The sequence below is a fragment of the Lycorma delicatula genome, chromosome 7 (genome assembly GCF_047948215.1).
Source record: "Lycorma delicatula isolate Av1 chromosome 7, ASM4794821v1, whole genome shotgun sequence".
In the NCBI taxonomy this organism is placed as follows: domain Eukaryota; kingdom Metazoa; phylum Arthropoda; class Insecta; order Hemiptera; family Fulgoridae; genus Lycorma; species Lycorma delicatula.
Genome location: NC_134461.1, coordinates 143,311,104 through 143,336,003, shown reverse-complemented (window position 1 = coordinate 143,336,003; position 24,900 = coordinate 143,311,104). Strand labels below are relative to the sequence as shown.

Here is a 24,900-nt window from a genome sequence, read left to right as displayed (position 1 = left end):
ATGGCTAATTTGGTGATCTGTTACTATTTGTTTTAACCTAAAAAACTGAATAAGTAGGCCTCAGTAATGTGTCTAGTAATTTCTAAGAAAACTGTTGCAAAGCCCAATGTATTTTTAAATCCATTGAGCTTAAGTTGTCTGTTAAAACAACATGTTTGCTGTCTGTTAAATTGCCGGTAAAAAATATTAAACGTTTCTAACAAATTTTGTAGAGAATTTAATTGTGAAAAAACTGATGTAAATAAAATTGACAGAAAACTAAGAAAAGAATGTTACAGTTTTAATTAGAACAAATTCTTCATAATAATGAAAGGCTATTAAAACAAATTTATTTAACTGTTGATTCTTTTAACACATAAAATAAAGTAGAAAATTACATTTAAAAAAAAACTTATGATTTATTACAGAATTACTTTTTTATAATTAAAGCGATTAACATTCATTATAACTACTATTGGGACAGAATATATATATATTATACTCTGTGAGAATTTGAAGTTTTATAAAATAAAAACTATCCAAATAAGCTCAAAACAATTCTCATCACTTTTTATATGATTTTGTTCTGCATTTATTGTGTTAAACGCAGACTTTTTAATTACAGACTTGTGCAAAATGTGACAAGAGTATATTTTCAAAAACAATTAAATTTATTGCATATAAAGAATTTACAATGTTTATAAAAGTATTTTTTAGTATTTAATATATAGCCTATTCACTTTTTAATAACAATTTCAATTGTTGACATTGAATTGATCATGAAATCACACTTTTATCACAGCACAAATCATCTTCTCTTTAGTAGTCCAGTCAATTTTTTCGTAGTCTTTTCTTCACAATTGCCACAAATTTTCAGTTTGTGTCAGATCTGATGAATTTTCAACTTCCATGTAAATTTGAAAGTTTTTGAAGTTTTGGTCGAGCCCTATTTTCCAATAATGGGATGTACTTTTCACTGTTCATCATCCCAGAGATGGGTACTGAAGTTTTTGGTACAAGGTAGCTTGAAGCATCCCCAAAACATTTTGGATGTTTTGAAGGATGCTTTACAATTTGTTTGTTTTGGTGAAACCCGCTCATCATTGCTTATTCGCACATGTGACACACTTACACTCTGAACTAGAAAAGGACTTTTCTCTGTGGTTTTTTTTTTGCCCGAAGAGCCCTTTTTATTCTTCATGGCTTCTTCATAAGAAGTTGTTTTCTTGAAGGCTTTCATGCTTTGTGACCACTTTTAAGTACAATATTAAAGAAAATGTTGAAAAAAATAAAATATTTTTTATAAATTTTATATGATTTAAAAAACAATGAAATATTAGTGAACTTGGCAAGTTCAACATTAATACTTATTTTAATGGAGAGTGTTTTTCATTTAAAACCAAATGAAAGTTAACCAAAAATAGTTATACTGCACTTTAATACCAAGTAATCCTCCAGGACCAACGTTAAGTATTACTCAAGAGGATGAGATGGATGATAATTTTTTCTTTAACTTTGTCTTTTTTTAACTATAATTACCATATTTAATATTTTTTGGATTGATAAGTGGTAGCATTAAAACTAATTTTAAAATTTAGTTTTATTTTTCCGATTCAATAATATTTTCAATGAAGCCTGTCATTTGAAGTATACATGTGTGAACAGGCTTAACTGTCGATACTGGAGCAATGATAACCCCAGGTGGGTGATAAAGTCATACACAGTATTCTAAGAAAGTAAACGCTGGGACCAGAATTTTTGGTAATCTTACAGGAGATGCTTGTTGCAATTTGCTGTCCGATAAGATTTTCAATAACTTATGGCCTCAATAAGATTGGGATGCCTCATTATTATCTAAGGTATGGCTCATTATAATCTAACAACATCTAATTAATAGGTACTGAACATACTATCTAGTGATATAAACCAAAATAACTGTGATACCCTTATAATAAAAAAATTCTTTCTCATAAAAATCGAATGATTTTGTTGAAAAATTAATTCATTCTAATAATTAACACTAATAATAGAAATAATTATTAGTGTAAAATAACTCAAATGACCTAATTTTAGCAGATAATTTTGTTATTAATTCAAGTTTAATGACAATATATTAAACCTAATTTTAAAATCCAACATCACGATTACAACAGATCTCAATTGTTATCAATGTTTCAGTTATAGTAGTATTTATTATTTCAGTACAAGATTTTATAGATGTAGAAACAGAAAACAGGGTAAGTGCTTATATTACACTAATAATAAGTAAATACAGTATTAAAGCAATTAAAAACTAGTTCATTTCCTAAACAATTTTTTAAAAATTATGAAGAAAATCATCTTGCCTGTCTAAAGAAGATTATCAAATTTTTTCAATTAATTAAATGTTAAGCAAAGATCACAAACAATATGCCAATTTTTTATGTTTAGAGAAATACATTTTTTCTCAATGGTGTAATGTAATAAAAAGAATTCATAACTTGTCCTGATCCTCTACACCTGAAGTAACAAAAAATACCCAAAAGCACAGAATTGTGGGGATTGTCAGTAGAAAGAAATATGCTTCTGGCAGAACTGTGGGTGTAGCGGTGGATGTGTTAATACATATCAGAATGCTGTAAATATTTAAAAAACTTCTAGATATATGTATTTGAAAACAATGTAATTTTTTGAAAGCAAAATATATTCATAACTGAGGGAAAATTACATGAGATAAAAGAAATGAAGAGATAGAAGTCTGTTGACTATTTACTGAAACAAGAACATATCTATTGATACTTCATTAAAGTTTATATGGTTAAATTTTTTAATTTCTGCAATTAGAGGGACATTAAAAAAAGTATTCATTTCACCACTAAAATGAACAGGAAAAAGCAGTAAGGTCGCGGATCAAAGAAAAACCACCAGCATTTTTTATAAAATACATGAGAAAATTGGTTCACCATTGGCAAAAATGTTAACAAAACTGTAGATGTTTACCAAGTTAAAAAATAAATGTTAAGTTTTTTAGCAAATAAAATGTGCTTTTATGCACATTTTTATTTAATTCATTTGACTATCTCTTTTCATATGTGAGTTATGAGGGGCTGCTTACCTGACATTTCAGTCATCCTTTGTATTTATCATTTTAAGCAGAAAACAAAAGACAATAAGGAGGATGAGAAGCACCAAAAGGAGGTGGAAACATCTCTTTGAGAGGATTTTTACATGTGCTTGTAGAACAAATGGTAAAACACCCTAGGAGACATATGTGTCATGTTCAACAATTGACAAAGCCAATAATTCTACCACAGTAATGCGGGATAACTAATATAGATCTAAAAGTACAAAATTCAAAGGTCAGAAAAAATTCAGTCTAGTATGCATTACAAAGCTACTGGTTCTGCAATTAATTTATTAATAAAAAAATTGTTAATATAGGAAAATCGCAATTTTGATTAATTTAAAATTTTCTAGAAAATTTGTACAATCTAGAAAGAAAGTTTTAATGAATATAATATGTCTAATAAAATTAAAAATAAATTAAATACAAAATGTTTTTATGAAACAATACTATTTTTTATAAAATTAATTAATACACATTGATATTCAGTTTTGTACTAATGACTTTGCCTGATGCCACAGTGGAAGTAATTCACTTCTGTAAAGTGAATGTTCTCTTCCATGAGTAATTTTAATAATTTTTTCTGCATCCTCTAAATGTTCAAGAGCTTCTTTTATATTTTCTAAGTACAAATTAATTTTTCCCAATTTCAGCAGAAGAATACCATGCAGTGGATGATGATAACCATAGTATCGCCTGCAACATTAAATTTAAAAGAAAAACCACATATTAAAAAAAAATAATTTTTAATAATGTTTCCAAACTCTTATTAACATTTTTCTTAAATCACACTATAATGTAACTTTAAAACGTTTCAATAAAAAAATTAAAAAAGAAATTTATCACAACGTTAAAACTTACAAGTGAGTTTAATATTATTAAGACCACCTTAGAGAACATAATACAACTATGTTGTAAAAAACAATAAAAAATAGTTTACTAACTCAAAAAAAAGAGAAAAATAATTAAAAAAATAATCTATGCCACACCATAAGCTGTCTTACAAGTTTAAATCCTAAAAACGTAACACTAATATATAACATACATATAAAATATAATACAATGCAGTATAATCTCACAAAAGTTTGAAGTTATTTAAAAAGATTAAAATAGTAGTTTTTTTTATTTGGAACATTAACTTTCATATACATTCAGTTTATTTCCAAGTGGGGGTCATGTCGGAGATTTGGATTTCAACAATGAAACTACTAAACTAACTGTTGCAGTATATGAACTGATTTTTTTGTCTTCAGTCATTTGACTGGTTTGATGCAGCTCTCCAAGATTCCCTATCTAGTGCTAGTCGTTTCATTTCAGTATACCCTCTACATCCTACATCCCTAACAATTTGTTTTACATATTGCAAACGTGGCCTGCCTACACAATTTTTCCCTTCTACCTGTCCTTCCAATATTAAAGCAACTATTCCAGGATGCCTTAGTATGTGGCCTATAAGTCTGTCTCTTCTTTTAACTATATTTTTCCAAATGCTTCTTTCTTCATCTATTTGCCGCAATACCTCTTCATTTGTCACTTTATCCACCCATCTGATTTTTAACATTCTCCTATAGCACCGCATTTCAAAAGCTTCTAATCTTTTCTTCTCAGATACTCCGATCGTCCAAGTTTCACTTCCATATAAAGCGACACTCCAAACATACACTTTCAAAAATCTTTTCCTGACATTTAAATTAATTTTTGATGTAAACAAATTATATTTCTTACTGAAGGCTCGTTTAGCTTGTGCTATTCGGCATTTTATATCGCTCCTGCTTCGTCCATCTTTAGTAATTCTACTTTCCAAATAATAAAATTCTTCTACCTCCATAATCTTTTCTCCTCCTATTTTCACATTCAGCGGTCCATATTTGTTATTTCTACTACATTTCATTACTTTTGTTTTGCTCTTGTTTATTTTCATGCGATAGTTCTTGCGTAGGACTTCATCTATGCCGTTCATTGTTTCTTCTAAATCCTTTTTACTCTCGGCTAGAATTACTATATCATCAGCAAATCGTAGCATCTTTATCTTTTCACCTTGTACTGTTACTCCGAATCTAAATTGTTCTTTAACATCATTAACTGCTCCATGTAAAGATTAAAAAGTAATGGAGATAGGGAACATCCTTGTCGGACTCCCTTTCTTATTACGGCTTCTTTCTTATGTTCTTCAATTGTTACTGTTGCTGTTTGGTTCCTGTACATGTTAGCAATTGTTCTTCTATCTCTGTATTTGAACCCTAATTTTTTTAAAATGCTGAACATTTTATTCCAGTCTACATTGCCGAATGCCTTTTCTAGGTCTATAAACGCCAAGTATGTTGGTTTGTTTTTCTTTAATCTTCCTTCTACTATTAATCTGAGGCCTAAAATTGGCCTGATAAATTTTTTAATTTTAAATAACAGGATTTGAAAATTTACCAAATAAGATTGAAAACACATGCAAATGATTTAACCTATTTCAAATAGAGGAGGTTCCGTCAATTTGATCTAAATATATATACACAAGTATACACATATGAATATTGTATGTTTGCAAATCAAATATAAACATAAGCAAAATATAATAAGTATAAAAATAAGTAAATAAAATTTATTTTTCTACATAGTTTCCTGCTTTAGAAACATTTTTTCCAGCAAGAAGGAATGTTTTTTATTGCAGTGTTGTAGAATGAAGCTGGTTGTGTCAGCAGCCAATTGCGCACAAATCACTCCCAGCCCTTGGCTCTTGAAATTGTTGGCCTCGTAGTTCTTCTTTAAGCAACCCAAATAAATGAAAATTGTAGGATGACAGGTCCAGGCTGTAGGGAGGATGATCAAGTTGAGTCCGGTGCACTTCTTCTAGTTTTGAGACCGTTAGAGCTGCAGTATTGGGCCTGGCATTATCGTGAAGGAGGATGGCCTCTAAAATTGGTTGGTCTCAACTTTTGTGGTGATGTACTGCCCTCATCTCATTTAACAGCTTGCAATAGTAAGCAGCATTGATTGTGCGTCGCTCATGCAAAAAATCAATGGGCAAAATGCCTCGCCGGTTGCAAACAATCTTGCCAGTTGACAGTCAAGTCTTGGCTTTCACTGGAGCTGCCACCCCTTTCCACTGCCATTCCATACTGGCTTGTTTTGAATTGGGAGTGTAGTGGTGGATCCACGTTTCATCACATGATGATCTGACTCAAAATTGCAAACCTAGCTGTAAGCCTCTGACAGACCTTCAAATGTCTCAACTTCTGATCTGTGGTCAAAAGGCGAGGGACCCACCTGACACACACTTTACGAAACTGTAAGTCATTTGTGATGATCGCTTGACAGCTCCCATAACTTATTCCGACCTGTTCTGCAATTTTGGATACTCTCACCCACTGATCATCTTCAAAAATGTCTCAGAACCACATGAATGTTTTTGTCTTTAATGCTGGTCCAAGGACAATGATCATGTTCCTGATTTTCCACTCATTCGTCCTTTGTACTCTTTATGCCAAGAAAACACACGAGTCCTTGACAATGTTTGGACCCTGAACTGTGCAGTCAATTTCTGGAAAATTTCTGTTGCTTGAACTCCTTCACAAGCAAGAAATTTTATAGTTGTGCAGTGGAGGGGTGCACCTATTGTTCTGACAATGTAAGTGCTACTGACAAATTGGCTGGGAGTGCAGAATGGCCGGCTCTCCCCACTCCTAATGACTCCACCCAAGCATACTAGAAGCATGGGCCCAGTCTGACCAATCATAGATGGACCAAAATTCTGTTTATATTTGATTTACCCTTGTGTGTGTATATATATATACACACGAGGGCTATTCACAGAAAGTAAGGAACGTTTCCACCTGATGCCACCAGGCGCACGTCAATCACGTATATATTGGTGTGCTTGTGCTCGGCACCTCAGTCAGCGTCCAACCGTGACAACAGGAACATCTCCGCACTGCCCGTTTTTTTATATACAAATTTGAAATGTGTGCTGCAATCAAAAATCCCGCCAGTTGTGAGGTGCGGTCTGCGATTCGTTTTTTGTTGGCAAAAAACTTAAAACCAATAGAAATTCATCGGGAACTGTGTGAAGTGTACAGGAACAATGTAATGCATGAAAGTTCTGTCAGAAAGTGGTGCATTCGGTTTAAAAATGGCCGAACAAACGTTCACGATAAAGAGAAGAGTGGACGTCCGAGTATTGTGACTGACGATCTGGTCTCCAAAGTTGACGAAAATATTCATGAAAACCGCCATTTCACAGTAACTGAGCTTTCTCTATGTTTCCCACAATTTTCACGGACTTTATTGTTTGAAATTGTTTCACAGAAGCTAGGCTACCACAAATTTTGTACAAGATGGGTGCATCACTGAGTGGTTGAGATCACAGGCGGCAGAATTCTATGACACAGGAATTTCAAAGCTTGTCCACCACTATGATAAGTGCCTGAATTTGTATGGTGATTATGTTGAAAAGTAGTATTTTAGTCCCTCTTTCACATGTGTATAATAAAAACTTTTTCTTGCACTTGGTTTTTAAAATTACAAAACGTTCCTTATTTTCTGAATAGCCCTCGTGTGTGTGTATATATATATATATATATATAATTTTATTTATATAAAGTATACTTATGTAAAGTAAAATCAGTGAATGGCTAGCATATGATTTTGCTTTGCTTAAGTTTTTGTTTTTATTTTAAATGGTTTAACTTTTAATTATTTAATTTTTATCTAGGTTTTAATTATATTTTAATTTATAATATATATAAATATTAATATATACATACATTTTAATGTATATATATATATATATATATTAATAATGCATGCTGCTGATGATGAGAATCAAATTCGCAAAAGCACCTCTATAATGTAATGAAATAAGGTAAGTTATCTTATTTCAATTGTTCTATACTTAGGATTGATCTATTAAAAAAAAAAAATATATATATACATTAATACATAGTGAAGAAGACTACTGATCTCTGATTATTTCATGTTACTATTTGTTTTTATTACTCATCTCTTCCTGTTGAATTGATACATCTCACTTGTAATCTGAAGGTTCTAGATTAAATGCCTGAAGTTCTGGTGCCATGCCTGATTAGCATATATCACATACTATAAAATTTATTATCAACCATCATTAAATTTTATTGGGCATCAACCTGTTGTTACTGTATAAATACATAATGTCATCATAAGCATTGTTAGAGAAATTCAGGATCTTTCTTTATTCTGCAATTGCATATACAAAATAAAATAAAATATGTAGAGTTTATTTATTTTAGCCTATTTATTTGCTTTTATTCAATTTATTATTATTTAATTTTTATGAAATATTAGCCTGTTTTCTTTGATTTTCTAATTTTAAAAAATGTACAAGGGTATATTTTTTCACCTAAGTTTATTTGGTGATCTCTAGATTAGAACTCTTGTTAAGCTAAAATGCCTCTGAACACCTGTTTTTCCCCATGCAAGTCAAGATGTACATAAGAAGAATTTTACTGTTACAGTAAAACCTGAGTTAACAGAACCTGGATTTAACGGACTCCTGACTACAAAGGTAAATTTACCTGGTCTCATGAATTTTACCAAAGATATGATGTTAATTTTCCCTGAAATAATTGCAATCTGCCTGACACGGAAACGGAAACTTTTTTTGAGAGTTGTATATAGTATTGTAATTTATACAAAAAAATATGTATACCCATTTATTTAAATCTTATCAAGTGGGTACGTTTGCTTATCAAGTATGAATGATGGTTACATACTTCAGTATTATGACTGAAAATTGTTCTAAAATCCAGTATATTGTAGTGTACGTGCTAACATAATATTGAAATTTTGTGCTTACAAATTCGCCAACAAACTACTGTACAATCCGAAGCTGAAAATGAAATGGGATTCTGGTAAGTACACTACCATATTTTTTCTTTTTAATTGTGCAGTATTTGTTCATCCCTGTATTCACTGGAATCTTGTTCACAACGGAAAATATTTTTGGTCCCGTGAAATTCCGTTAACTCAGGTTTTATTGTATTATGACTATAACAAAGTACACGGTAAGATTTAAACTTACTTATAACCAGGTATTACCAGAGTACCATATTTTCTTGCATTTTCCCATTGATTTAATTCAATAGAGCTTTCAAATGCTAAATCTAAAGTTTTAACATGAAGTAAATTCAATGGATGAAACAAATCTTCCTGTTTATTCAAACACATTTTGCATACATCAATATCTGTAATAGAATTAAGGTTAACATTTGTGATGATAATAATAAATTATCTTCAAATGACAAAATGCATAATTCAATCAGTAATTACTTTTATAATACATAAATTATTCATTTCTTATAATAATATTAATGTTGTTATGTGCTTAATTAAACCATACATTATGACTGTTAAAGTCATATATTAAAGTCTACCATACAGGAATTGATTAAATCTTTAAACCTTACTGTTAGGGTATATTTTAAATTTATTAAATGTAGAATAGTGTAAGCAAAATAATTTGTTTCCTGTGGATTGTTGTATAAAGAGCATCAGTGTAATCCAAGTTCAGCAATCATTTTGATAACACCTGACTAAGGCAAGATGGCTAATTTCACCAACATATATTCTCTTGTGGGATGAATGTGTAAGAAACATGATTAATATGTGATGTGAAGAAGATTACACTACTGAAAGCAACACTCTTCTGAGAACACTGATGAACTTGTTTAAGATTTTTCTAATCTAAATACAGAAGTGTACAATGCATGATTGGTTATAACATTCAAATGTTTTCTTTTTTTTGTTAAAAGGTGCTGTAGATAATCCATAGTTTATCACATATTTTTGTAGTCTGATAAGAACCACATCTGGAGGTTTCTAAAACATTAAAAATTTTCATTACTAATCAAACAAAAATCAAAAAAATCTCCACAAACAACCATTACACTCAGAAGTTGCTATGCTATCAGAGCAGAAATATTAATTGCACTTTCTTTTCAAGGACTTTCAATCTAATTACTGTTAACAGTGAAACAATATTTCTTTGTAATTCAGGTTTTTTTTAATACCTTAACTTAAACCGTTTAGATTCATCAAAATTATGATAATATAAGCATGCCAATTCTGCATAAAATGTTAAAGGTCAATTTATTCTTAATTTGGAGATCTGCAAGGCCAGTAAACTTCTTACTCTATTATATGCTAAATTTTACTTGATGACATGACTTCACAAAAAAGAGAAATATCAATACTTCCAATCAATGAAGAGCTAAAGTTAAGAATTGAAAAGGAATCTGAATGTATTACAACAAAAATTGAAGAACAGCTTTATTCAAAGCCTAAAATAATATTACACAGAAAATATGTAATATTACTATATAATAATATGTAATATTAATGAATATAGTGAGCACCTAAAAAAAAGCTTAACACAAAACTAGTTCATGCAATTAAGTTAGTAAATAAGTCTTCTGAGTTAAAAAAAGGTGTCTCCTCAGCTGAAGTACAGATAAATTACTTTATATAATATTAAAACCTGAAATTAAACTCTTTAATTAGATTTAAGTAAAAGGAAAAGGATACATGCAACATCTTTCATACTCTGTAAGTGCATTTTTGTAAATTCACTAACTTCTTTGAACTCACGATAACATTCATCTTTGACATACAATTTGCAATTAGAGCACAGAACTGATTTCTTTATATCTTCACTTTCCTAAAAAAAAATAACATAACATCATTGAAACAAAATATAAGAAAAAAATTTAAACAATCAATTTTCAGTTTAAGAACATTGTAACATCATTACAGAACAAACTTTCAAAAGATCATTTAGGAAAATCATCATCACACAAAAATAATAATCTTTTATGTAATGTTTACCTGTCTTTCTCCTATACCCTTTAACTTTCACTGCTATGCACAGATGAGGAAATCACATTTTATAAAACAGTTTCTGAATAACTATCTCAATAAGTTTCTGAATATAATCCTACCTAGATATCTAACTGTTTTTTATAGTATGCCCAGAAACATTTTGTTCAATTGGCAGTATAAATTTAGTCAGAGATATTATTTACCCAAAATGAACTATTAGTCTAAAAAATAGGATATCATAAGAACAAATCTACTCTAGAAGCAGCTAAGAATAATTTATGAGAAAAAAAGATACTAAATAATTAAAAAAACCAAATGTGTTCTTTCTTCTCGAATCCTCACTGTACATACCTGCATACTTCACAATTCTGTGCCAATCTTAAAATTATCAAGCTCTTCAAGTTACTTTTTCCATACATTCTATTAGCAGAAGCATATCATAATGAAATTTAATTGATTCCACTCTCCTTCCACATTTCCCCAAGTATTCTCCAATCATTTCCTCTAGATATAGATTAAACAGCAGACTACAAATAACACCCTTGCCTGACTTCTCCACCAGTCCAATTTCTTCACTTTTTCTAATCCCACTTCAAAGGTTTAATGCTCTTCTTCTATTATTCTCTTAAATTTTTCATTCAGTTTCTTGTTTATTGTTCTTAACAATAATTTTGATCATAAGGGATTTTTTTTTGAGTTAGCAATCTACCATTATGATTTCTTTAAAGTCTTTTGGCCATTTTCCTTTCAGTACATTTTATTGAATAGACTTATCACAAATTGATAACCCTTCACTATCTAATCCTTTTAAGATTTCTACTTGTAAATCATATACTTTAGCCTTTAAAATTTTTCAATTCTTTTATGTACGTCTCTATTTCATACCAATACATTATACTCCTTATCGACCATGATGTCATTCTCTTCCTTACTAACTTTGCCTATTCTCCCAATTGCATGGTTCTTCAATGTATTCCTTCCATCTCTTCATAATCTTTTTTGGTTTATTCAGTGTTCTCCCATTTTTAGGTTTAATTTCAAGATTACCTTTCCACTACTTGAACATCAAAATTCATAGCCTCCTTATTTAACAGGTCAAATCTACCTTCTTTTTTCCATTTCATTGCATTTTTCTTCATCCATCTTTCTTTGGATTCATCAGTACTTATTCCAACCTCATTATTTGGCTTAAATATTTTCTTGTATGTTCCCATTATTTAATGCCATTATCCTTAATCTTCCAACTTTTTAATAATCTACAATTTCCTGAGCTTTACCAGGCTCTTTTAACTTACTTTCATTTCTTCTTTTTTCCATCTTTCCATGTTCTTTTTAATTTTATACAAAAGTCTGATAGAACTAGATTATGATCTGAACAGATGTCTGCTTGAGGATAATTTCTTGAACTTTTCATACATCGTTTCAAACGATGTATTACCAACAATCATGCAATTCCTTTTTGAAAAATCTATCAACCTTTGTCCTCTTCCATTTCTATTTCCTACCCCAAATTTTCCTACTGTACTACCATCACTGTCTTCTTCTTTAACAGCATTCCAGCCTTCTATTACTCCAACACATGCATCTTTTCTTTTCTTTATTTATCTATATTATGAACTTGTTGGGATATCCATACAGATTTTTATGCAGTGATTTCTCCTTGTCTTCTACAACTGAAAAAGTTTTAAACAATGAATTATTTTTTTAATTTTTACCACAACAATCTCAGTTTTAAAGAAATAATCATTATCAAAATATCACATATTTCTTAACAGAAGAATAACATGACAGTTGTAGAAACCATTTCATCATTAGATGAATGGTTTCATCTAATTACAACCATTATACCATCGTTTCTTGCAGATCAATAATCATGAATATAATTTTCTGTATATGATGAAGATTCATTAACATATTATAGTACACATTTCTTACTAAATTAAAGTATAAAACGCTAACCTTCTTTGTTTTTAAGGGGAGAAATAACAATAAGGGGGAACTACTTTACCATGTTTATCTCTCCAACAGATCCTAGGTTTTATACAAGAACTAATGAAGTTTAGTTCAACCTTGAGGCTGGTTACACACCTAAATGTAACCAACCATAGGTAAGCGATACCTTTAATCATTTTTACTTCTTTGTACAAAGTTAAGGAAGTACTGTAATCGCAAAACATGTAGGTTTTCATATTTAAACATCTCGACTGGCCGAAGGTAGGCGCTTAAGGCAGCGTCCCGAGGCACGCTGCCTTAAGCGCCTACCTTCGGCCAGTCAACTGCCCAGGCGGTCCCTAGCCCCCAGGTTCCTATCACCTACTAGATCCCTTCGGCAGCCCTGCTCAGGGCGAGGAAGCCAGCAACTATTGTCCACTCTCTACGAGTCCTCCAGTTGACTCGTAGATCCAAAATAGAGTTTACTCTCTCGAGTTCCCTAGCAACTCTGGTACGTTCAGCTTCGTACCGGGGACATATGTGAAGGACATGGTCCACGGTGTCATCGACCCTACAGTCCGAACACAAGCCGGAATCAACTAACCTAAACTTTGCCAATTTATCCCTAAAGGCACCATGTCCTGAGAGGAACTGAGTGGTATGCCGATTGGGGGATACCCAGCTAATCGCTCGCAACTCTCTAACATTAGGAAATATACCACGCGTATAACGATCTGTCAAAGAAGTATTCCACCTATCTTGCCAAGAGTCGAAACCTTGGTCTTCGATCTCACGCATACGCCCAGCAGTAAGAAAACCTCCATTCTTTGCAACATATCGCTGGCTACGTTCCGTAGCCGAAATATCCACAGGTTTGATGCCCGCGATCACAGTTACTGCCTCTCGCGAGACTGTCCTGTAACCACCGACAACCGCTAACAAAAGAAGACGCTGGGCTCGTAACAGAATGTCCCTATAACATTGGTACCGCAAACGATGAGCCCAGACGGGCGCAGCGTACAACATAATGGCCTCACAAACGCCTTTATAAAGAATCCGCATTGTACGGAAATTCAACCCCCAATCGGGATGGACCACTCTACGGACGCCGAAGAAAGCATCAACTGCCTTCTTCGCCACATACTGAAGGTGCTCCTTGAAAAGAAGCCTCTCATCAAGGATAACACCCAGATATTTCTGAAGGTTGACATACCTAATTGAACGACCGTCCATCACAACCCGCGGATGGCGAGTTGCAGCTAAACGGCCCTTCAAAAACATCATAGTGGTTTTCTCCGCACTGAAAATCATCTTATGCTGAAGACACCATGCTCTTGGACAAAAGAGCGCCAGGAATTTCGTTTAGAAGTCCTAATTCTATGAAAATACTCGTTCCTTTTCTGACGATACTCCGCAAACAAGGCCTGGCGCCGGTCAGGATCACGCGCACGCTGTGCGGCTCTCCTGAGTCGGCCCAAGGCCTGCTTTGTCGCAGTCAAGTTCCGAGACCACCAACCAGCTACTCTCTCTCGACCCGTACTACGAGGGATTGAGAGTTCTGCGGCTTCAACCACCGCAGAGGAGAAATTCTCTGCCAGGTTATCTAGAGGGACCTCGTCCAGGGTACGAGTGAACACCCGCATCCTGGCCGCAAGAATGTTTGAAAACTTGGGCCAATCCGCCCGCCTGTGCAAGAAGCGCCCCTGCTGAACAGGGGCGTCCGCCCTAAAGACATCGCGCAGCCCACCTAACCACTCAAAAACTGTGAGCCGATGGTCGCTTTCGCAATCATCGACTACAGACCAGTTCTGAATCCTACCAGGGATATCCTTGCCTATGGTAACATCAATGTTGGTACCAAGGAAGGTCCTCCGCAATCCCACCGCGCCGGCGAAGGTTGCCGACTCACCGGCGACATTGAACACGCTACGTACCTCTTCGCCGCTACTGGAACGATTGATTGATGCACTATCAATCACTGAACAACAATGAACCACTGAATACGGCCCTCGCTCTGACAAGAGCGCAGAAAGACTAAAAGGCAGAGCCTTTTTTCTGTCACGGGGACTAACGACCAGCAGTCGTTGCCACCCTTTCGCCGCGTTGAGGCGAGTACGCGTCGTATAAATCCACGCCAATCACACCGCAGCAAAGCTACAGATATCGAGTCTAATTTAAAATGCGCTGTTAGAGAATACAGACTTAGGCTCAGCTAACCTCGATACTGTCGGAAGGTACACACACACGACCGACAGCCAAAAAGACACTGATAATAAGGTATACCACAAGGAAACACTGAGACGCACAAGGGACCAGAGTTTCTTTCATATTTCAACAGAAATATCCATTTTGACCATTCCTGAATCCATTTTGACTAGTTTCTGTACGTACGTAAGTATCTTATATAACTCAAAAATGATTAGCCGTAGGACGTTGAAATTTTGGATTTAGCACTGTTGTAACATCTAGTTGTGCACCTCCCTTTTTTATTGCAATCAATAGTAAAATTAAAATTTTAATTAATGAAATATTTGGATCTTAAAGGGAGGGCACATCGGTTCGAATCAACTTCATCTCCTTTAGTTTTTTTTTAACTTTTTTATTTTAGTTTAAATATATTGATTTAATAATTATTAATCCTTGATTGCAAAAAAAAAAATTTAGAATAAAAAAAATATTCAATAATAATTTAAAAAAAAAAATCAGAAGTTAAAATAAAATTTTATTTACTTTTAAAAATGTATATATGTCATTTAATATGCACAAAGAAGTCATTGGTGTCCACATCAGATTTGGTGAAAGATTCTTTAATATTAATTGAAAATTATAATTTAGAATCTGTTGATTTGAAGTACTGTTTCGTTTTTAGCTATTTGTGGTTTTATTTAAAAATTAATTTAAGATGAGTGCTCTTTTGTCAGATTGTACTAAGGGAAATTAATGCAGTGTTTTCTCATTTCAAAAAAATGAAACTAGAATGGGTTGGGTAAATTAGTTTTAACGATATAAAAAATTGTTTGAGTGGAACAAAGATCCTTGAATGGAATGATCGGTTGAAAATATTAGAAAGTTAGGCCATCAGCTTGAAATTAATCATGAAGATATTCTGCGATATATAAGATCAGTTTTTATTTACTTCACACCTAAAGATGAAACCAATAAAAGTGACAACTACTGTGTTACTGCTATCACTGAAGGAAAAAAACAGGTCCAAAAGGTGTGTAAATTTTCAAAAGGTTTGATTTTGTTTCATGGTAACGATTGTCCTCATACATCCATAATAAACAAGTTTTTGCCTTCAGGATTTCAGTTTTGAACTGCTGGATTATCGGTTGTACAATCCTGATTTTGCTCTAAGAAGGAAATTAAATGCTTCTTGAAAAATAGACTGAAGTGCATAGAAGGAGAGTGGATTATATTGAAAGATAAGCATCATTTTTTTAAGTAGGAATAAAAATAAAAGGTTTTTTAAATTTTGCTCTACTTTTTTACTTACTCTCTTGTATATATATTACTTTCCTGGTGAATACAGGTAGAATAGCTATATTGAAAGGAAAAGTATGATGAACATATCAAAAATATGGTAACTGGTATTTCAAATCTTAACTTTTAGGGTCCATCTACTTCATCTTCACAAAAAAAAAAAACATATTTATGTAACATATGCGTATGTATATAGGAATTTGTGTCACATGTTTTTGGCTTTATATCTCATATTGGCTGAACTGATTTTCTCCAAATTTTGGCTCAAGAAATTCTAAATGTGGGGTATTGATCATGTTAATGTTTTTCAAAATTATTTTAGGTGATTGGGAAATCGCAAAAAAAATTAAGTTCAATTTTCTTCAGAGGCACTTTAGAAAAAAATTTTCTTTGGCAGATTTTATATCTAAATTGTATAAATAGATCATAAAACCTTCTTTCAAAATAATCAACCCCCAGTTCTTAAAATTGAATTATAAATATTAGAATTTTTTTTGTCTTTTTGCTCTATCTCCCTTTAGTTTCAATATGTCTTTTTTAAAGTTTTTGGTACTTTGTATCATATTATATAGGCCTATCAAAAAATGTCTACAATTTTCCAAAATTACAGGGAAAGCTTTTTCAAAAATCTAATGTTTTTGTTTACCTTTTATTAGACAAGATGTTAGATTTAGAGAAAATTGAATTAAACCTTAATCTATGAATGAATATTTTTACAATTTTTTTAAAATTTATTCCGCACCTTTAACAAATGTAATATTCCGTTTTTTTTTTTTTTGTTTTTGGATCTAACTCATATAATTTTTACTTCCTTGTACGAACTCACAGGCATGACATCTGTACCCACATACATATGTATGTTGCATAAGTCAAAAATGATTAGCTATAGGATGTTAAAATATTGGATTTAGGACTGTTGTAATATCTAGTTATGTACCTCCCCTTTTGATGGCAATCAACTGGACCAAAAGTGTCCAAAAAGCCAAAATCCAAAGAAATTTGGATATTTTCTTAACTGCAATAATAAGCCCTCATTGAGAGCTTTTCAACGATATATCATAAGTGGTACTTATTTTCAATGGTTCCAGTGTTATAGACAAATAAATCTCTAATTAATGAAATATTTAGATGTTACAAAGGGAAGGCACACTGGTTCAAATCAAACTTCATATAGTTTTCTTTTTTTTAAATTTAAATATATAGATCTATTAATAATTATTAACCTCTGATTGTAAAAAATTTTTTACAATAAATAATTCAATAATAACAGTAAAAAAAAAAATATCAGAAGTTATTAATGAAATAAAATTTTATGTACTGTTAATTAAAAAAAAAAATGTGTATAAGTAATTTGACAAGGAAGTCATGTGGTGTACACATGAGATTTTTCTACATAGGTGCCACTCATAGTCAGATCACTAGGTTATCCCAAGTTACTGACTCCAGCCATTAGTTTCTCATTGGTTTCAAAGTACTAGGTAGTCAGCCAGACTATTACGTTGTGAAAAATGATAGTCTCTTGGTGTTGAAAAACTCATTTGATCTTTTAATTGAACTGTTAAAGTAAGGTCTTTACGCAACATGTGAAGGTCAACTTGTAACTGTAGCCATGCAGAACAACATTCAAAAGTATCCTGTTTGTTTTGGGATGACCAAAAACTTCTTCACCATTTACAGTATATTCTGATATTGTTGTGATCTAAGAGCAGAGAAATATCCTTCAACATGGAAAAAATAATCAAGCCATGCTCGCAAGTTGATAGAAAAGACAATGGCATGTTTGATGTTACATTGATTACTTATAACTGCTATGTAAACATCTTGCTGTTATAACAACCAATTTATTTTTAATACCTAATCAGAAGTCAATTTTGGAATAGTTCTAGTAAATATTACCTATATTTATAAAAAAACTCTCCTTAAAAAATGTTTTCTTAAAAATTTAGGTAGACAGATATGAGTTTATTGGTGTTACTTCAGGAAAAGCTCCATCCTGAAAGTGTTGATCTTTACTTAACCTAAGAATAATCACAAGTACAGAAATATTATCAAACAATCACACCAATAATAAAATAAACTAGATGAATATAAAAATAAACAAACCATATTAATATCTTTAATATAAATTGGAGAACGACACTGCAAATTTGGACACATCATTGACCTCATTAAATAAGTTTCATTTTCATCAATACAACGTGTACACTGGCATAAAAAGTAGTAAGTGCTCTGAAGCTCTTCTTGTCTATCAACTGGATCATTTAAAAGTTCTATATAAGATATCCATACCTGAGCATACAAATTAACATCTTTAAAAAGTTATAAACTTACACATAATAATAAATATTCATGAGAAAGAATAATTATTCTTTTTAATTTAATTACCCACACTGGTAAAGACAGTTTTAAAAATTTTATTCATAGTATTACTACCTTGGTCAGGCTTTACACATATTTTAATGAGCAAGATGTGCTGATAAAATAACAACTAAAAAAACTGATTCAGCCAGGAATTGAACCTGAGAGCTGGATTTAGCTGTCCTGCATCTACTAAAGTACCAAACCATTTGACCAGCTCCCACTGCATGTATTAATGCGTTGTTTCTGTATAAGTAGATCAATTTTTTTTACATTATATATTTAAAACATTATTACTTTGTTGTACATTAAAGTACAAGTTTGCAATAAAAAGAGCTGATTCCTTTGAAAGTAATGATGTTTACTATACAAGTAATCCCTGTAATGAACATCCCTGTAAGTTCCCTGTAAGTAAGATCCCTGTAAGTTTAAGGTTAAACATATTAATGTGCAATAAAGAGGTAATAGGATAACATTACACTTCTTGTTTCCCATTCATATTTATTAAGTTTTGCATGGCATATTTGTTATCTAGAAAATGAATATCAGTTTCAGAATTCTTTCAGGATTGAGTTAAATTTCATATCTCATGTCACCTTCAACCTTTTTGGTCATAAACCTAATATACCTAAATTATTTTTCAGTTTGAATTTTATTGTACTGTATAATTTCAACTACTGTAAATTTGATAGATAAAAAATAATATGAAGATTTCTAAATCTAAATTTCACGGATGAGCAACTCGGAATTTTGTGTGTGTGTATGTGTGTGTGTGTGTGTGTGTGTGTGTGTATGTATGTGTGTGTATGTATGTGTGTGTATGTATGTGTGTGTATGTATGTGTGTGTATGTATGTGTATGTATGTGTGTGCATGTGTGTGTGTATGTGTGTGCATGTGTGTGTGTATGTGTGTGCATGTGTGTGTGTATGTGTGTGCATGTGTGTGTGTATGTGTGTGCATGTGTGTATGTATGTGTATGTGTATGTGTGTGTGTGTGTATGTGTGTGTGTATATGTGTGTATGTGTGTGTGTATGTGTGTGTGTGTGTGTGTGTGTGTGTGTGTGTGTGTGTGTGTGTGTGTGTGTGCGTGTATAATCATAATTTAGGATTATATTTAGGATTTAGGGTTCAAGTACAGAGATAGAAGAATAATTGCTAGCATTTACAGGAACTAAATCGGAACAGTAATAATCAAACAGCATAAGGAAGAAGCAGTAATAATAAAAAGGGAGTCCGACAAGGATGTTCCCTATCCCCGTTACTTTTTAATCTTTACATAGAACTAGCAGGTAATGATGTTAAAGAAAGTTTAAATCCAGCGTAACAGTGTAGCATGAAAAGATAAAGATGCTATGATTTGCTGATGATATAGTAATTCTAGCTAAGAGTAAAAAAGAATTAGAAGAAAAAATGAATGGCATGGATGAAATGAATGGAGTAGAAATAAAGTGGGTGGACCACTGATAAAAATATAGGACAAGAAAAGATTATGGAGGTAGAAGAATTTTGTTATTTGGGAAGTAGAATTAAAGACAGATGAAGCAGGAGCGATATACAATGCTGAATAGTACAGGCAAAACGAGCTTTCAGTTGAAATATAATTTGCTTATATCAAAACTTAAACGTCTGGAAAGCATTTTTGAAAGTATATGTTTGGAGTTAGCTTTATATGAAAGTGAAACTTGAACAATGAGAGAACCTAAGAAGAAAGGTTAGAAGCATAATGAGGTGCTATAGGAGAATGTTAAAAATCAGATGGGTGGATAAAGTGGGAGATGAAGAGGTGTTGCGGCAAATTGATGAAGAAAGAAGAATTTGGAAAAATATAGCTAAAAGAAGAGGCAGACTTATACATGTGTAGGCCACATCTTAAGGTATCCTGGAATAGTTGCTTTGATATTGGAGGGAGAGGTAGATGGGAAAAATTATGCAGGCAGGCAATGTTTGGGATATGTAAAACAAACTGTTAGGGATGTAGGATGTAGGAGGTATACTGAAATGAAACGATGGGCACTAGGTAGGGAATCTTGGAGGGCTGCATCAAACCAGTCAGATGACTGAAAACAAAAAAAAATACAGAAGGATCTGACATAATGAAAAAATTACAGCAAGTCATAATTTTAGGAACTGTTATTAATGCCTTATGAACCTAATAATCCCATTTCCTTCAATAAAAAAAATGATCTGCAACTATGCAATCGTTTAAATTTAGTTCTGTTAAATTAATGTACATATATATATATATATTTGTTAATATATACCAAAACTCGTTAACCACCTAGGGAAATAGTAAGTATTATATATTAAATCGCAGGCCGCAAAACAAAAAATAAAAATAAATGAAAATAAAGAAGCATAGCTTTTACAATAAACAAATCAATACATAAAGATAATAATAATTCGCAGAATATAAACATATAAAAAAATATGAATGTATGTAGGAAAGTTTCTTTTTTTCAATTTTACATTATTTAAATAACATAATATCTTTTTTTTTAAAAAACTTGACAACGTTTTTTATTAACCAAATCTTCAAAATTTGGTTGAATTTGTTGAGTTGTAGTTATTTTTAAAATTGCTTGCACATACTTTGTTAATTTTGATCTTTTCGCAGTTCTATTATTTCTTAAAGTGGAAAATAGTTATTTGCACAAATATGTGCTACCAAACACAAAAAATACATTTAATTACTAATAACACATTGGAATATAACTCCAGTGATAAATAATTATAGAAACGTGGTGTCCCAACAACCATATAATTTTGTTTCAGTACAGAATCACACTGAATTTCGATTAATTCCAGTTGTAAATTTTCATTAACAGTTTCAACATCAATGGACAAAGGAGAAGTAAATAATTGAAATTGTTTTCACATTTCTTGAAGTCCAAAGATCTTCTTTCGAATTAATTTTCTAACAATTTTCATTTTTCTAACAAATTGTGGTGATTTTTGTAATAATGACTGGCAAGATTCAAGGTGAAATAAATTTTCTTTTTGAATCTATTTTTACTAGAGTAATAATTTCTGTTTGAAAACATTGATATTCTCAAATAAGGTTGTAACTTAACTTAACTACATGCTGTTTGCCTTATAGTTTGAGTGCAGTGGCAAACTTTTATAATAAAGCCCAACAGGATGTAGTACGATGTTCCATGTCTGCATCTGACAGTTCATTGATGAACATTGAATGAAGTGGTCTAACTTTCAAGTCCTTTTTCATATGGTCCTGCATTGTTGTCCATGGAATATGAAGTTCAGCTGACCGTTTACAAATTGATTTCAATGGGGATTGTTCAATGGAAACTGCAATAGTTTTAATAGCAGCTTATTAAAACATTGCCGAAACATATGCTACAATTAGCTTCATAATTTGATTCATATGTTGTCGTTTATGAACTCATACACTTGCAACTAACCGCTCCTTGACGCTGTAATAACTTATGTCAGCCATTTTAGCACAACTTTCTTACTCAGAGTGTTTGACATTGTAAAAAACTGTTGCCAACCGACCCCCAACAAAAATACTGTCTGACACATATCCTAACTCATATTTTTTGTTAAGTTTAGGGGTATGGTGACTTCCTGGCCATGCTGTATAAGTATCAGTTTGAAATGATCAAATGTCTGGGTAAAGGAAAGTGTATAGGACAACCAAGGAAGAAAACCAGGCCATGTCTGAAGAAAACATTGAATGAATCATGGAATCTTTCCAGCATAGTATTAAAAAATTTGTTAGGAGGCCAGCCATGAACTAGCAATGCCAGTGATGACAGCATGGAATGTTTCAAGGAAATGATTACACCTACGGCCATACTGTTAACATCTGTTACAAGCTTTGAAGCCTATCAGCTATGATGTGCATGCAAACTTCGTAATTGAAAATATGTAGCATGAACACGACGACTTTCTTCATCATGTTCAGTGATGACTCAACATTTTATCTACGCAGAAAAGTCAATACAAATAGGATGTGAGGATCAGAAAATCCTCATAACTCTTACATTGCGAAACGGACTTCCCAAAACGAAATGTTTTTTAGCAATATCCCAACGGCAAGTTTATGGCGCATTCTTTTTCCTTGAAGCAAATATAATGTAAGTTACTTATTCGAATATACTGCATATAAGAATATTTCCTCAGCTGCAAGATGACCAGAGAATTGTATTTGGCAATATGATGCACCACCTCATTGACATAACTTTATGGAATTGATTGAATGATACTTTTCTTGATTGCTGGAATGTTCGCATGCACTTGATAACAGAGCATGTTTGTGGTGGCTCCAGTCACCTGATCTGGGATTTTATAAAGAATGTTGTTTACGCATCTCTGTACTTATTGATATTCAGACTTGAAACACAGGATTGAAGCAGCTGTAGCTTAAATTATTCCAGAAATGCTGGATAAAGTATCCAGCATGCCTCCTATCAGTTAAATGTGTGACACTTGACAAAAGATGCTCACATTGAACACTTGTAGGGGAAAACTGTAACAGTTATTCTTTCATTTATTTCTACTTCATTACAGTCACAGATAAGAAATATTGCTATAAAACACCAATATTTTTTTTCTACACCTGTATAATTACAGTTATAATAATTAGTTCTGTGATAAAATTTGTAATGTAAAAACAAATAATCTTTATTTACAATATGAATATTGTAATAAGATAGAAAGTTACTCTTTAATTTTGAAGTTAGTGGAATTAGAAACTATAATAGAATTCCTTGAAAGTGAAAGTACTTCTATAAAGCTTAACTTCAGGAATGTAATCGAAAAAATAAATAAACCTGGCTTAAATAAACCTTTAACAACCAAGACTCAACTCTTACTTTTAACTCTTACATTTCAGGATTCCTACCCCAGAGATGTTATAATTTATGGCAAAATCATGAGCCCATAAAAAATCTCTCTTACCATTCTTTCCTATGAAAAACCTCCTTTATGAACATTTTTCACATTTCATAAATAGATAAAATACCTTTGACCAATCAACTGGTTCTTGAAAGTCCTTCAGTGCTCTAATGTAAAGTGTTGTTCCTTCAAATACTGCTACAGCATTAGGTTCACAAGAATGATCAATAATTGATGCTCCTAAATAAATACCAGCAGCAATAGACATCATTTCTGGATCTAATATGTTAAAACAATTGACACACACCTGAAAAAATGAGTTTGATTTAATTCTATTAAGAATAAAGCCCATTTTTATTATGTAACAAAATTTGTAAAAAATTCTGAAAAAACTGATACTAAATAGATCAGATAATGTATTTATCATTCTTTTTGTTATATATAAGAAGTAACATAAGAATAAATGTAAATAACAACCACTTCTATATGTCTATGAGTATTCATTCATTCTTGCAGAGTTGATTTGATTACTCCACTTCAAACATCGACTAAATAAAATACATAATCACTGTTTTACTTTACAAATCAAAGCAAGTAGGATGAAAGGAAGAAGTAGGTACAAAATAATGGATTTAATTAAGGTTGATTGAAGATATAACACCAGGAGACTTGCAGAGAGATGAAAAGTCTGGAGGCATGGTATGAAGGTACATGCCTAGTGGCAAAAAAAGATTATTTCATTTAATAAACTTACCCTTCCGTAAATTCCCATAAGCTCAGCAGCATTTGGAATGTTATCTGTTCCAAACAAATCTGAAAGTACACCATATATTGATGTAAAATGGTCCATTCGCTTCTCATCTTTTTTTATATCAGAATAATCTAATTAGAAAAAGAATTAATAAAATAAATCAAATTTAATTTTAAGAAATAAGCAATTTCAATAATCAAATACTTTTATTTTAATACATTAAGTGGAGTTCACTGTTATAAATTAAGTACAACAAAGCCAATAATAAGCAGGTAAAGTATTGAAACACTGTACTTGATTCAGAAGCTAATGAATTTGTTATGGATAATCCAATGCATTATACAGCATGCCTGTTACTTTCATGTTCTTTTTCAACAAAGCAAGTCATTCCTTTCCCATTACATTATTAGTTTTACAACCAAAAGAGCATCTCACAATTTATCTAATAATACATTTAATTTAATGCAATCCCATCTTTGTAGCTTGTTCAACGATTATTCTTTTGATTTGTTGTGGAATTTTACTCCAATCACCAAATTCAGAGGACACTAGGAAAGTTTTGCAATACTATGATGCATTGGATCATTAC

The 24,900-nt window shown here is 31.9% G+C and overlaps 1 protein-coding gene across 2 annotated transcripts in view; it reads right to left on the bottom strand.

The window, feature by feature from the left end:
• Window positions 1–404: 404 nt before the first annotated feature.
• The window catches only part of Smyd3 (SET and MYND domain containing, class 3), a 36,960-nt gene continuing 12,464 nt past the window's right edge, over window positions 405–24,900 (bottom strand). Inside the window, exons 4-9 of one of the 2 annotated variants that reach the window (XM_075371816.1) lie at window positions 24,315–24,442; window positions 23,688–23,867; window positions 18,446–18,631; window positions 10,634–10,766; window positions 9,132–9,294; window positions 2,274–3,778 (exon numbers count right to left, since the gene is read on the bottom strand). In XM_075371816.1, coding sequence (XP_075227931.1) covers window positions 3,568–3,778; window positions 9,132–9,294; window positions 10,634–10,766; window positions 18,446–18,631; window positions 23,688–23,867; window positions 24,315–24,442 — 1,001 coding nt within the window. In that variant the 3' untranslated portion in view covers window positions 2,274–3,567. Of the gene's footprint in view, window positions 3,779–9,131; window positions 9,295–10,633; window positions 10,767–18,445; window positions 18,632–23,687; window positions 23,868–24,314; window positions 24,443–24,900 lie in introns of both variants that reach the window. The other variant, XM_075371817.1, reaches the window with a different exon arrangement.